At 43.3% G+C, this 16,144-nt stretch overlaps 1 protein-coding gene across 1 annotated transcript; it reads left to right on the forward strand.

The window, feature by feature from the left end:
* Window positions 1–2,734: 2,734 nt before the first annotated feature.
* LOC144675950 (uncharacterized) lies at window positions 2,735–4,471 on the forward strand. The gene has a single exon (XM_078536468.1). The coding sequence runs from the start codon at window positions 2,752–2,754 to the stop codon at window positions 3,925–3,927; it is 1,176 nt and encodes a 391-aa protein (XP_078392594.1). The 5' UTR covers window positions 2,735–2,751; the 3' UTR covers window positions 3,928–4,471.
* The last annotated feature ends 11,673 nt before the right edge of the window (window positions 4,472–16,144 follow it).

A 16,144-nucleotide genomic window follows, 5' to 3' on the forward strand; every position in this document is an offset into this window, starting at 1 on the left:
CACTAGTTTAAGGTTATCAGTCGGACTCACAACGTGACTCACATATGCTTGCTGGAAGCTACACATATTCATATGCAAGTTCCTGTCCTCAGCAAGCAAAAGGAACATGTCCAGGCATTGTGCTTTTTTTGAATTAAACAAAAGCTTGGGGGACAATAGCTCCCTGCTGCATTGTCCGTGGCAACACCTTGACTAATCAGAGTTGACTTGCCAACCAACAGCACCCTTTTCTCATGCAGTATAAATTGTTGTTCCCTTTGAAATTTGACATTCTTGCATCTGTCCTGATGAGTGCAAGATGGAAAGCCTCCTTTCTCAGCAATAATTGTTCCACTCCATCCAAGTCTTCGGTACATCTTGATTAATCCCCCTCTCCCTCAGATCACAACATCCTGATGATCCAGAATTCCAGAAATTCCTGTATCCGACCCCTTTAAACCATTTAGTGGGCTCTGGTAAAACTGTTTTTGTTTTCCCCATAGAGAACTTTACTTCCGTTCCCCATCATTTCCCACAGAACAGGGAAGACCTGTTCCTGGGAGAGTTCCAACTCTCTTCTCCTTTTCCTCTAAGTCCCTTGGGAGTACAGGGCTTGAGTATTGCTGAAACAAGAGACGTGTTGTCGAAGATTATTGTCTTGCACTCCTCAGTTCTGTCTCTTCTTTCAGCAATAGCTTTCCTCTGTTCAGTGCCCTTCTGTGAGAAGTGTTATAAACTGAACACAACACCTCAATGGGTTTTGGTTTTAGTTTCCCGCTCTACTCAACTCCCATTCCCATTAACCTGAATTCACATAGGCACTTCCCCAAATTGAGGTGTTTACCAGGAATTCGCCCCCCCTTTCAGAATGATCTGTTTGACTTAGTTAAAGGGGCAACTTGAAACATGACCACCTTGCGAAGTTCAGCCTTCATGGCACGTCATTTTAAACAACTCAACCAGCGAATCCCTCATCCATTTGAACTCAAGGAAATAGAAGTCTAGACTCTGCAATCTATCTTCATAACTGAGCACTTCTAACCCCATCATTCTGTGAGTCTGTGCTGGATCCCCTCCAAGGCCAATACATCCTTCTTAAGGTGCAGAGGCCAAAACTGATTATAGTCACTCCAGATGGGGTCTGAACAGACTCGGCATTAACTACAGCACATATTCCAGTTAAAGGTTAACATTCCATTAGCATTTTTGATTACCATTTGTACCTGCCCACTAGTTTTTAGTGATGTGTGTACATGGGGAGAAGCACAACAGCAGAAAAGAGAGAACCATTAATAATATCGGCTAACATAGGGGCCAGAAGGGGGAGTTGGGCGATCAATAATTTAATGGGAATAGGATCGAGGGAACAGGAGGTGGGTCTCATGGATGAGATGAATTCAGAGAAAGGCGAGATAGGAGAGAAACTAGAGAAACATAGAAAATAGGAGCAGGAGTAGGTCATTCGACTCTTTGAGCCTGCTCCACCATCCAATATGATCATTGATCCTCTCGGACAAGAGGAAATATGAAAGGAAGTTTGGTAGGTGGACTCGTGGAAGAGATGTTCATGGCAGTGACAGCCAATTGGATGATCTGGAGCTTAGTGACAAAAACGTCCATGAGTTCCTCCTATTTATTGTTGGAAGTAAGTGTGGTGGAGACAGGGGACAAGTGTTTAAAGAAATGTTTTGCAGTAGAGATAAGAAGCCAGGGGGTATTTTTGGATCCCAGGATCATCCTGGGGTAGTGAGTAGTGTTAACAGGACCCAATAGGGCTCCATGTTGTCCATCCAGCCAGACCTGACAGTTGTCCACCCTATACTTTCAGGTCCTTGTCCTTGGATTACACGAGCTGCTGTATCTCCTTCCTAGTGTCATCTGAAAACGTGGGCATACAACTCTCTATTCTGTCAGCCATTACACATTGTTGTGGGTAGTGAAAAGCTGAGGTCCCAGTACAGACCCCTGAGAGATACTTGGTGACTCAAATGCCTCCTTTGTGCTGGAACATTTGGCACTTCCAGCAGGATGGCAGGGTTGGCCCCGCTTGCTGCACTGTTGGATTTTCCCAAGTGCAGGAGTCAATACATTACCTGGAACCTTAGGCACAAGGAATGTTCTAACTTAGCAGAAAGGGGTTCAACTGTCTCACACCCACCAATATATAAACTATGCCATGGAACTAGAGGATAGATGCTGAGAGTAAAGAAGTAATGATGAACGTATCTAGAAGATTGTTTAGACCACAGCCAAATACACTATGCAGTTTTGGGAAACCCATTATAGAAAGGGCACTGTTACTTAGAGTGCATACAACATGGGTTGACCAGGAGGATATCACAAGGTGGGAGTTAATGGTCCTGTGGCTCCAATCACAGAATAGAAGAGAATTCTCACAGTTTCTTGGCCAATGTTCCTCCCACAACCAGCACCAACTTATCACTGTTTTTGGGAGGTTGCTATTCACAAAACATAACAACAGTCACCAAATTCAAAAGTCATTTGTTTCTGAGATATGATGGGGCATTCCAGAAATACAAATCTTTCTTCTTCGATTGTTAACGTGGCTGGTCTCCCATACAATGGACCTAGATTTTTGGATTAGATTTGTCACCGAGAGATATCCCAACAGTGATATAACTTATGACATTTGGACAGAATATTCAATGTAGTTTAATGCTACGCAAACTAAGTGCCAATGTTTCATTTTCAGTGACTCCTGCTGCAAGCAACTTGAACTTTGTTCCCAAGCTCTCTTCACCCAGATACAACATGGCTAATGACAAAGAACTTGATCAAGCTGCAGCTGAGCTCAAAGCAAACATGAATGATGCAAAGATTGCAATGCAAGTATTTCGGAACAGAGAAAGGTTTGCAATAGTACCTAGGGTATTGAAACCCATTTTTCAGGTTGCTGGAATCATTCTTAAACTTGCCTTAGGGAAACGAGAGAGTGAGGAACTTGCATACATGAAGGAGCAGTTCCAGGCAGTCAGGAGCGAGCTAGATGCCATTTCAGAGCAGATTAAACAAGTGCTTTGGGAGATAGAGAAAAGTACAATTAATAACCAATATTTCCCCATTGAAGAGAATCTGAAAAACCAGTTCAGGAAGTACATGGACATCCTGAACGCAGCACCAGAGTTCCGAGAGAATGAGAAAGGAGAGTTTCTCACACACTTCGATGTGACTAAAGGTGACCAGAACCTCCACACTCTCTTTGATGCTGTGATGGGAGATTCTACCATCTTTGGCAAACCCATCCTGGAAACGGCCATGGGATATGACCAGAGGAATCGGCGTCTCATGGAAGGTCTCTGCTCCCGTCTGAAGGAGCTCATCTGTATTAGCCTGATTGCCTTGCTGGGTCATGCTGCCATCACTGGGACTGACATTGAGGCATTAAAGAGAGAATGGAATGAGAAAATGACCAAGGTTGAGAATAAAATGAAAACCATGATAGATCGATGCATAAAGGAGTTTGCAGAACAAGCAGAAATAGATGTTGAGGGTCTTATAATGAACAAGGGTGAGCGAGATAACAAGGGGTGTGCAACCTACATAATTGAGGCTTTAACAGACAAATATGACTGGGTTAAATGGTCTGTGAGGGTCTATGATCCTGTCTCTGGATTCGACAATCACTGTGTCATTGGTCCTAATCGGTTCCATTTTTTCAGGCTGAATGGTGTTAATGTTGTTGTCTCCTATGCCATTGAGGCAAAAGCTGCACTTAATGAAGTACAAATAAGGCAGTTAATGGAGGGGAAAGATGGCTGGCAGGATGCCAGAGAAGTTGCTGAATTTATGTATAATAACCTTCCCTCGGAGTATGTTGTACACACAGTGAGGCGTTTCAAGGACCTGTGGGTTCACAAGAACTTCCCCAACAATTGTCATTACTGGGAAACATATACTGGAGTCACCCTGTGCATCCACTCAACATAAAACTCTAGCTCACCTTCTCAGCCCCTGTCCCTTGTATCAATGCAGAGATGGTCAGAGAATAGTTTATTGATTTTTGAGTGAAATTTTTAATGTTTAGAAATAGGATAGAATTTGAGACGTGTTAAGTGGATGTACTTTCAGATCTGTTTGTTAGTATTTCATGTTGAATGAGGAATTAAATGAGATAAAACGTTGCTAAAACTGAGCAAATTGCAAAATTCAGACAGATTTCCTTATAGCAAATACTAGAAACCCTCATTTCAAGCATAGATGTGTCCAATGTGCAGTGCTGTGCCCTTATGAAACAAGGAACTGGATCTGTATTTGTTTACATTTCTATAAACACTAGGTAGATTTCCAGATTAAGGTGATTAAAGCAGACAGGGTAAATGGGAACTGCAGAGTGAAAGGGTTACGAGAGCTGGTGATTAAGGAGATGGAATTGATCTGTGGGAAAAGGACAGGCTTGTTGGATATAGTGCCCTCTTCTTGCTGTGTTTTAAATGGTCTCTTTAATGTAAGCATTGAAGATACTATAGCATACTGGAAGGACAGCCTTACTGATCTGGATATTGACATTCAGGTTAACACAATGTCATGGCTGGTGTTTGGTTTTTAGCACATCTAAAGTCAGTGCTTCATCTTTGAACCTGAATGTTATAGTTGAAGATTTGATAGGATAGCTTACCCCAAGGACCCCCCACTGTGAATGTCAGAGGCAACCAGGCTTTGGGTAATGGATTGTGGCTATCCAGCTTTAGAAAACTGTAGCTCAACAACACTCATCACCCATCATACTAACACAATAATAATTCATCAGAACCATTTCACTAAGGCTCTGAATGATGTTTATCAATGAGGACTTTCATACTCATTGAAATAAAATGGCCATTACATTGACTTTAGAAGCCATAAACCTCCAGCTGATCTATACATTAGAACCAAACATCCTGGACGCTATCACTCCACATTATACCTGTGTTAACATGCATCAAATGAAGAATGGTGTGACGGAGGGAGGATATAAAGATATTATCAATCAACAAAGGATACAGAATAAGATGGAATATTGTACAATATACCTACATTTGTTTAAGCAATGAACACTCAATAATACAATGATGGTGTTTTCATTTCTGATAATGGACCTGGAATAAACTGATCTCTGTCACTTACTCAACCTGTAACATTGAATGTTCCTCTGTAATAGGGACACTTACTGAGTTATACTCTGATATCTTGTACTCTTTCAGGTTAATTGTAATTACTGCTCTAGACCGCTATTTCAAAAGGAAGAGTGCGCAGAGTTATGGGGAGAATGTGGGAGAATGGCACTAAGTGAGTTGCTCATTCGGAGAGCTGGTGCAGACATAATGGGCTGAATGGCCTCCTTCTGTGCTGTAATGATCCTGTGATTCTGTAATACTGGAGTTTGCTTAAAGTGATTGGAATTGTTAAAATAAAGTTGGTTTTGATTGTTCACTGCAGTCTGTTGAATAAACTCAGTGGGGTAACAGGTTCTAACTGTCTATGGGATTATGACTAAACTCCATTATATACATCGCCTCAGTCATCTCTTCAGTCACACACCGAGGGTGAGGCAGAGGGGTGATCTTTGTTGAGGTGCCGGGGATCTTGCCTGCTGGCTGGAGGGCTGGTGAGAGACCCACGCTGCCTCTTTTTGGGAAATCCCGCTGGACCCCAAGCCAATCGGGCAATGGCGAGACCACTGTCAGGTCTGACCTACTGAGAGCTGTCAGCCAATCAGAGGCCGGCAGCTCGTGTGTTAAGCAGCGCCACAGGGGAGGTGGCGGCTGCTGCCGGAGAAACATCTACTGGAGTCCCGGGATCACAGAGCAGCCCAGGGCACGGGTAAGTAACGTGGGGCAGGGTGGCGGCCGAGGGGGGAGGGGGAGGGGAGGGGAGGGGAGAGGCAGGGGGGCCAGCAGCAAGGATGGGGGGGTGGGTTTGGCTCGGCCTCCCCCCTTCTTGGTGTTGATTCCCTTGCTGGGAGAAACCCCACCCCAACACCCCCACCCCCCCCCCGCCACCCCCCCCCCCCCTCCCCCCCCCCCCCCCCCCCCCCCCCCCGCCCCCTACCAGGGAGGTAACAAGCTGGCTGCATGGTTTTATCCATCAGGCGTGCTGAATGGTAGCCGGCCTACCTGCAGCTGTGTTAATGTCAGTGGCGGTGGGAGGAGGCCCTCGAGTAGTCATTAATTCGCCACTTCAGGGCCTCATGGTCGAACATGGACCTTGCCGCCCAGAACTTAACCCTGGCAGAGACGGGAAGGTGTCTGGACTCTGGGACACCACCATCCCACCTGAGTACATGCCCTTCCCGCCTCCAAACCTGTCACCAGCGAGAACACACGATTCAGCTCAGAGTGTGTAACACAATGATCCCCAAATCCAGCCACATCACACACAACGTAACTGGAATGTGCTCTGATAGCTGTAAATTCCATGGGCTTAGATGTTTGGGGCTATCAGCTCAGCATCCTGTATCAGAACAGAAATTGGTATCAGGATATGATACAGTTTAGTCCATTACAGCAATGGCTTTACCCAAAGGTTGCAATTTCAAATTCCGTCCACTTCAATTCTGTGCCTGACATTTGTTACCAAACTTTATTTTCTGTTTGATTTGAATCTCTATTCCTTTGTCATCCAGGGAGCTCTAACTTTGGATGTCTCATCTTTTCTCCTAATGAAAATATGCTTGGTTTGTACCTGAAGTGTCTCTGGAATTATTTATTCATTGTTTCCAGTTCTGTGCTAGATCCTTTCCCAAATCACTGAAATTGGCCTTGATTCCAGTTGGTTATTTTCACCTTTGCTTTTCCATGACTACTTTAAACCTAACTATGGCCACCGTTCCCCAGATTCAATTGTTCCTCTTATAAAAACACACTGCACTCTCCCTACTGCATTTCCCAGGACTAGAAACCAGCATTGCTTCCTTCTTCTGAAGAAGGGCCATGCGGACTGGAAATGTTAACTCTCTTTCCCTCTCCACAGATGCTGCCAGACCTGCTGAGCTTTTCCAGCATTTCCTGTTTTTGTTTCAGATTTACAACATCCGTAATATTTTGCTTTTTCCTTCCTTCCTCACTGGGCTAGAAACATACTGATTCAGAAAGTTCTCCTGTGTACTTTTTTAGAAATGAGTTACCCTCCTTGGCCTTTACTCTCCTTTGTTTCCCCCCCACCCAGTCTCTATCAGGGTAATTGGAGCCTCCCTACTATTACTGCTCTATTGTTTTTCTCTGAAATTTGCCTATAGATTTGCTCCTCTATCTCTGCAAATTTGGGGGCTGATTATAAACAGCAATGTAATAGTTCCTTGTCGCTCCCTTAACTCCAACTAAATAGATTCAGTCTTTGAGCTGTCCAGTAAATCTGTCCACTCTAGGGTTTTTATTTCCTTTTACTGGGAATTAGAGGGTGAGTGGATACTTGAGCAATGGATAAGATCATAAGTAATAGGAGGAGAAGTAGGCCATTTGCTCCCTCGAACTTGTTTGGCCATTATATATGATCATGGCTGATCTAATCATGACCTCCCATCTTTCTTATTAAATGGGAAACCGTTTATTCTGAAGCTGTGCCCCCTAATTCTAGATTCCCCTAGGAGGGGAAACATCTACTCGGCATCTACCCTGTCAAGCCCCCTCAGAATGTTTCAATAAGATCACCTCTCGTTCTTCTAAAATCCAATGAGTATAGGCCCAACCTATTCGACCTTTCTTCATAAGACAATTCTTTCATCCTAGGAATCAACTGGGTGAACTTTTTCTGAATTGCCTGCAGAGCAAGTATATCCTTCCTTAAAAAAGGAGACCAAAACTGTGTGCAGTACCCCAGGTGTGGTCTCACCAATGCCCTGTACAGTTGTAACAAGGCTTCCCTACTTTTATACTTCACCCCCCTTGCAATAAATAATTTGCCGTTCTAATGCTAACTTTATGTGATTCCTGTACAAGGACACCCAGGTCCCCCTGTACCGTAGCATTCTGCACTCTCACTCCATTAAATAATATTCTGCTTTTCTTCCTATCAAAGTGGGCAACCTCACGTTTTCCCTCATTAGAGTCTATCTTTAAGGGGGAGGTGATGGCATAGTGGTAATGTTGCTGGACCAGGGACCCAGGGGAATGCTCTGGGGACCTGGGTTTGAATCTTGCTATGGCAGACAGTGGAATGTGAATTCAGTAAAAAAAAATCTGGAATTAAGAGTCTGATGATGACCATGAAACCATTGTCAATTGTTGTAAAAACCCATCTGGTTCACTAATGTCCTTTAGGGAAGGAAATCTGCTGTCCTTACCTGGTCTGGCCTACATTTGACTCCAGACCCTCAGCAATGTGGTTGACTCTTAAATGCCCTCTGAACAAGAGCAATTAGGGATGGGCAATAAACACTGGCCTAACCAGTGATGCCCATGAACAAATTTTTTTAAAAGTCCATCTGCCAGACTCTTGCCCACTCATTTAACCTGTGCACATCCCTTTTCAGAATCCTTACATCTTCTTCACAACTCGCTTTCCCATCTATCTTTTTTAACAATCATCAAATTTGGCTACAATACACTCTGTCCCTTTGTTTAAAATATTAGACCTCAGCATTGTTCCCTGTGGCACTCCAATAGTTACAGTTTTCCAGCCTGAAAATTACCCATTTATCCTGACTTTCTGTTTCCTGAGATTAGCTATTCATCTCTCCAACACCATGAGCTCTTATCTTGTGTAGTAGCTTTTTATTTGGAGCCTTGTTGAATGCTTTTTGGAAATCCAATACACCACATCTATTGGTTCCCCTTTATCTACCCTGCTTGTTACATCCTCAAAGAGCTCTAATAAATTTATCAAACATTATTTCCCTTTCACAAAACTGTGTTGACTCTTGTTGATTGTATTATGATTTTCTAAATGCCCTGCCACTACTTCCTTAATAATGAATTCCAGCATTTTTCCAATGACAGATGTTAGACTTACTGGCCTTTAGTTTCCTGCTTTCTGTCTCACTCCTTTCTTGAATAGAGGTGTTATGTGTATTTCCATCCATTGTTTATCTCTACCTTTTAGCCTATTTCGATTCCTTCCCCCCACCCCACCCCCACTAAGGCTATCTGTGCCTTGCTTGTCCTGCTTTCTACCCTTAATTAGCACATTCCTTAGATAATATCACCACCTTCAACACCTCTTTGTTCTTTTGTCTATGACATCTTTTGGTTATCTCCACCTATCACTGGCCCTCTATCCAGCTCTACTTGTCCCACCCCCCCCTCCTTAAACCAGCTTATATTTCACCTCTCTTCTATTTTTACTTAGTTCTGTTGAAGGGTCATGCGGACTCGAAATGTTAACTGTGTTCCTCTCCGCAGATGCTGCCAGACCTGCTGAGTTTTTCCAGGCATTTTTATTTTTATTTTTGTTATGTTTGATGTTTTCCCATCCTCTGGGGCCTTTCCAGAATCTAAGGAATTTTGGAAACTAATGCATTCATGATCTCTGCAACCACTTCTTTTAAGAGCCTAGGATGCAGACCATCAGGTCCCAGGGACTTGTCAGCCTTTAGACCCATTAGTTTTCCCAGTGCCTTTTTGCTAGTGATTGTGGTTGTTCTACATTTCCCCCTCTTCTTTCTCCCTTGATTTTCTACTATTGGTGGGATGTTTCTTGTGTCTTTTACTTGAAGACAGATACAAAATATTGGTTGACAGTCTCTGCCATTTCCTTGTTTCCCATTCCCCAGTCTAAATTTCCAAGGAACCAATGTTTACTTATCTACTCTTGCTTTTTATATACTTATAGAAAATCTTAATGTCTTTTTTTTATAATTCACAAAATAGCCTCTTTCATGGAGGCTTCAGGTCTCTCACTGTGCAGTAGCTACCTTTATATATGGTGCTGGAAAGGAATAAGCAGTAAAAGGAATATATGAAAAAGGCTTTGGCAGTGAATCAAAAAATGGCTTTGTCACATCAGGGAGAACACTGGAATGAGGGGGATGGTGATGTAATGGTTATATTACTGGGTTAGTAATCCAGAACCACAACATGAAGTCAAATCCCAGCAAAAACTGCTGTCAACAAAAGTAATGAGATTAAACCTGTAAATAGCAGAACACTTATTGGGACTATGACCCGCTGTCCTGTTTTAGCAGTTATTTTCGGTAGAATGGGGGGGTGGGGGTTCTTTACCCAGCATTCCGAGCAGCAGAGAAATGACTCTATTCCTGGGGTCAAGCCTTGCAAGCAGTCAGTCCCAGAGATAGAGCACTTTCTCTGCTGCAAGGCATACTGCACATTCTCTCAAAAAACCCGCTGCCACCTCACGCTAATGCACATACATTGGCCGCAAAGGAGCTTCAGGCCAGAAAGGAAGCAAGAGGGTGCAGCAGTGATCCCGACTCATTGGAAGTTCCTGGTGCAGCAGCTTGGCAATAAACTGTCCACAAAAGTAATTTGCAGAAGAGCTAGGCGTATTGGAATCTGTCCGGCATTTCTAAGTGACAGGAGTCAGCGGAATCAGAGCCCCTCTTGAACATTTACCATGTGAGGTGCTTGGGTCTCCCGATAAGAATTGGGTTTGTTTTGGGAAGTGACTGGTTATCCAGCTCTCGCTGTGTTGCAGTTCTGGTGGGGTGGACCTGTTTTTTGCACTGAAATAGAACTGGATCAGATTCAATATCTCACGCAAACTGATTAACAGACAAGCTAATAAAAATAGAGCTAAATAATCAGCTGAGATTTAATTAATTTATCTCAGTTATGTCCTAAAGTTCATGCTGTGTCAATAGATGAGTTTAATCATATCTGGTTATAGTTGGACAACAGAATTATTAACTGTTCCACTCTAGGATGACATGTCGAGGTTGCAACTGGAGAAATGTACAAACAGGTAAGCCAGACATGACTGACTTGGGCTTGTTTAGTATCATTCCCCCCTCGGAATATAGGATTGATCCCCACTCCAGGACTTCATGTCAGAACCAAGGATGACTGGAGGAGAGCTGAGGAGTTACTGTATGGTCAGCAATGCTGTCCTCTGGAGGTGAATCAAGATCCTGCCTGCCCGTTCAGGGTGTCATTGGAGGCAATATTTTGGACTTCATGGTTATTCTGCAGCAAGAGGTACAAAATGGATGATCCTTCATTTGGGGTGGTGGTGGTGGCATAGTGCATGGTGGTATTGTCACTGGACTAGTAACCCAGAGACTCGGTTTCGAATCCCACCACGGCAGATGGTGAAATTTGAATTCAATAAAAATATGGAATTAAAAGTCTGATTGTCGATTGTTGTAAAAACCCATCTGGTTCACTAATATCCTTTAGGGAAGGAAATCTGCCGTCCTTACCTGGTCTGGCCTACATGTGACTCCAGACGCACAGCAATATGGTTGACTCTTAAATGCCCTCTGAACAAGGGCAATTAGGGATGGGCAATAAATGCTGACCTAGCCAGCGATGCCCGCATCCCATGAATGAATAAACCATGAGGTCACAGTTTAATCTGATCATCACAGAAGCCAGTTTTCACCAAATTGATTTCTCTCCACATGGCATGACTCTGACAACATTCCAACTGAAGTCCTGTGCTCTGCAACCCTAGCCAAGCTGTTCCAATACCTGACAATAACAATATGGAAAGTTGCCCAGGTATGTTCTGTCCACAAAACACAAGACAAGTCCATCCTGGACAATTATCAGCCCACTCTCAGCTCAGGCCTGGGCTAATAAGTGACAGGCAACATTCATGCTGTACAATGACCATCTCCAACAAGAGTGAGTCTAACTGCCTCCGCTTGACATTGAATGGCATTATTATCACTTAATTACCCCATCATCCAAACCCAGAGTGTCATCATTAATACTGTGGTTACAATAGGAGGCCACAGGCTAGGAATCCTGTGATGAGTAACTCATCTCTGGACCCCCCAAAGCCTGTCCACTATCTACAAGGCACAAGTCAGGAGTATGATGGAATACTGTCCACTTCCTTCACTGTCACTGGATCAAAACCCTGGAAATCCCTCCCTAACAGCACAGTGGGTGCATCTACAGCACACAGACTGCAGCGGTTTAAGGAGGCAGCTCAGCACCACCTTCTCAAGGGCAATTAGGGATGGGCAATAAATGCTGGCCCAGCCAGCAACATTGCCAGAATGAATAAAAAAAACCCTTGGGGTATATTTTCATCTTCTGCAATTGAGGGGGGGTTGCAGGTGCAGAGGGAAATTATTGAAATAGAACAGCCAGACTTTTTCACCAGTGTCTTTCTTTCAGATGATGATCACAGAATCACAGAATTGTTATGGTGCAGAAGGAGGCCATTTGGCCCATCGTGTCTGCACCAGCTCTCTGAGCATTTTAACTTAGTGCTAATCTCCTGCCTTTTCCCTGTACCCCTGAACCTTGTTTCAATTAAATAGTCATCTAAGCCCTTTTGAATGCCTCGATTGAACCTGCCTCCACCACACTTCCAGACGGTGCATTCCAGACCCTAACCACTCGTTGTGTGAAAAAGTTTTTTTCTCACCTCATATTTGCTTCTTTTGCCAATCACTTTAAAACTGTGCCCCTGGTTCTCGATCCGTTTACGAGCGGGAACAGTTTCTCTCTATCTACTCTGTCCAAACCCCTCATTATTTTGAAAACTTCTATCAAGTCTCCTCTTAGCCTTCTCCTTTCCAAGGAAAACAGTCCCAACCTCTCCAATCTTTCCTCATAACTGAAGTGTCTCATCCCTGGAACCATTCTCGTAAACCTCTTCTCCACTCTCTCCAATGTGTTCACATCCTTCCTATAGTGTGGCACCCAGAACTGTACACAATACTCCAGCTGAAACAAAAACAAAAAACGCTGGATAAACTCAGCACCTGTGGAGAGAAAGACATAGTTAACGTTTCGAGTCCATATGACTCCTCCAGAGCTAAAGAGAAGTAAAAATGTGAAGAAATTTATACTGTTTAAGGGGGATGGGACAGGTAGAGCTGGATAGGGGCCAGTGATAGGTGGAGGAAAAGGAGAGATTGCCAAAGGTGTTATAAACAAAAGGACAAAGGGGTGTTAATGGTGGTGATGCTGGCTAAAGGAGGTGCTGATGGTGGCATTAAGGTCAGAGAGCAGAATGTGGTAATAGCCAGCTATTTTTGTTTTTGTTTCAGATTTCAGCATCCACAGTATTTTGCCTTTATTTTCCAGCTGAGGTCTGATATCTACTAAACCTTAATTGTTACATTTTGCTGGTCTTTACCTTGTTGGTAACCTGGCAGGGTGGAACACATGCCCATTCGACATTAATTAGGTGGGTCCTCTTCGACCCTATCTGATTACAACCAAGCAGCAAACAAGGAAACCCTCCTCAGGATACCTAGAACTATAAGAGGCAGTGTCTAGTCTAGGGAACTAATTTAGTCTACTGCATTCATTGCTCCCAAAGCGGTTTCCTCTACATTGGAGAGACCAAACGCAGACTTGCAGAACACCTTCGGTCTATCCGCAAGCATGACCCAGACCTCCCTGTCGCTTGCCATTTTAACACCCCATCCTGCTCTCATGCCCACATGTCTGTCCTTGGCCTGCTGCATTGTTCCAGTGAAGCTCAACGCAAACTGGAGGAACAGCACCTCATCTTCCGACTAGGCACTTTACAGCCTTCCGGACTGAATATTGAATTCAACAACTTTAGATCATGAACTCTCTCCTCCATCCCCACCCCCTTTCCGATCCCCCCCTTTTTTTCCATTAATTTTTATAGATTTTTCTTTTCCCACCTACTTCCATTATTTTAAAATGTATTTCCATCCATTGTTTTATCTCTACCTTTTAGCCTTTTTTGATTCCTTCCCCCCACCCCACCCCACCCCCACTAGGGCTATCTGTACCTTGCTTGTCCTGCTTTCTACCCTTAATTAGCACATTCCTTAGATAATATCACCACCTTCAACACCACCTATCACTGGCCCTCTATCCAGCTCTACCTGTCCCACCCACCCCCCCCCTTAAACCAGCTTATATTTCACCTCTCTTCTATTTTTACTTAGTTCTGTTGAAGAGTCACATGGTCTCGAAAGGTTAACTGTGTTCCTCTCCGCAGATGCTGTCAGACCTGCTGAGTTTTTCCAGGTATTTGTATTTTTGTTTTGTGTCTAGGGAACTCACTGCCTTATTTAAATAGCTGGACCTCATTCAGATTCAGGAGGCGAGCTGAACGCCTGGAGAGATGTCCAGAGTGGATTTGGCAAGTTCTGGTCAATGCAATACCAGGTGGCTGTAGTCAGCTAAGTCTTCAGGGTGCAGTGTGCCAGTGGGCTACCGGCAGTAGGGAAGGGAGCTAGGTGGCGAGGGGGAGAGGGATCTCTAGTGGCAGCAGCTCAAACCTCTGTTGTGAGTCTTGGAGGAATTCTTCACTTACCTTTTTGAATTTTCCTTTATGCTCTGATTGCTTCCACTGTCATGAGGGTATAATAATTTTCATCATATTTTTCTAGTTTATTGTAAAGCAGGTTTATGGGGGTTGTGTTTTCCTGTCTGTGTGTGTAACTTAATTACATCTTGTAGCCGTGAGAACCGCAAGTTGAAGTTATCAAAAGAAGTAAGGTGTAGAAGTGTCTTTAATATGCTAATGAGTAAACATGGTTGCGGTCTTAGCGTGTAAGGTGTAAAGGGAGTTTGCGTTTTAGATGGATGAAGGAGAACTTGAATTTCAAAGAGGTTACTGAGAATGGTAGCAACATGAAAATATTTATATTATGAGAAAGGTAAAGTTCCAAAGACATATGGAAACAATGGAATTTACATATTAAAAAGGGAGAAACATATATAAAGGGGAATGAGGCTATGTGTCAGGGGAAGGCATTGTAAGACCTAACAGAAGTGTGAAAAGCCTCCAGCATTTGTGCATCAACCTGCTGTCTACAGAAACCGGAGCTGGGAAAAGCCCTTTGGAATTCCACTGTCCATTTGTTGGATCTGTTTAAAATCTAAAATCTACTTTTAGGACCGTTGTCTTAAAGAGGGTATAACTGGGAGCAGGTTAATTAGGGATTTTAGGACTTATTATAGTAGTAATTTGTAGTTCTATGTATGTGTTTGAAATCTCCTCTTTTGTTAATAAATATTCTAATTTTAGTTTTTAAAAAAACCTCTAAAGTCTTGGTGGACTTATTACTTCTGAATTCAGGGCATGCATCTTGAAATAAATACAAATTGCAAAGCTGTTGTGATTGCGCGATCAAGTTTCCCTCGTGGATTTGATTTGGCACACATCATCTGCCGCATCATAACACCACTGAGCAGAGCATTCACAGTCAGCACTCTGCTATACAGGTCATTAAACTGGTATGCTGGAGGAGGATCTCCATGCAGTGTGTTAATCTGCCAACCCACCAGTGAAAAAATATTTACACTCCTCAGTGGTTTGGAGCTGTACTTAAACAAGATCTCCCCAGGTCAGATCATTGACGTGCATATTGGAATACGAATAGTGTAATTCCTCTGTAAATAGGAGTGTATGAGGATTGTACCAGTTCTATGTCTTTCAAAACAAAATTGAGCCATCATGCTTTAAGCACAGGCCAATGAGACAAGCAGGTATGGAAGGGAAATATTGGGTGCAATTTTCTCACTCTCTGATAAACCCACTTCATGCCCCATCAACCTTTACAAAAACTAAGTGACCACTACTGCCCTGCATCGTACACCTGAAGAGTTAGTGTTCATGGGGTTTAGGTTAGGCTCTTAGGGTTTGAAGTTTAAGATTATGGATCAGGGTCTTAGATTTAGAGGTCACAGTTAGGAATTAGTGTTAGAACTGTTAGGTTAAGATTAGGGATTGCAGTTAGGTTAAAGTTAGGGCATGTAGTTAAATTAGGGTTAGAGAATGTACTTAGGTTAGAATGGAGTTTTTGAGAAGGTAACAGAGAGGGTTGACAAGGGAAACACTGTTGATATGATGTATATGAATTTTCCAAAGGCATTTGATACAGTGCCACACAACAGACTTGTCAGCAAAATTCTAGCTCATGGAATAAAATGGAAAGTAGGCACTTGGATAAGAAATTGGCTGAGTGACAGGAAACAGAGAGTAGTGATAAATGGTTGTTTTTCAGATTGGAGGAAGGTTTGTAGTGGAGTTCCCCAGGGGTCAGTGTTGGGACCCTTGCTCTTCCAGATTTATATTAATGACATAGACTGTGGTGTGAAGGGCC

This window comes from Cetorhinus maximus, unplaced genomic scaffold (assembly GCF_964194155.1).
Source record: "Cetorhinus maximus unplaced genomic scaffold, sCetMax3.hap1.1 HAP1_SCAFFOLD_1241, whole genome shotgun sequence".
Taxonomy (NCBI): Eukaryota; Metazoa; Chordata; class Chondrichthyes; order Lamniformes; family Cetorhinidae; genus Cetorhinus; species Cetorhinus maximus.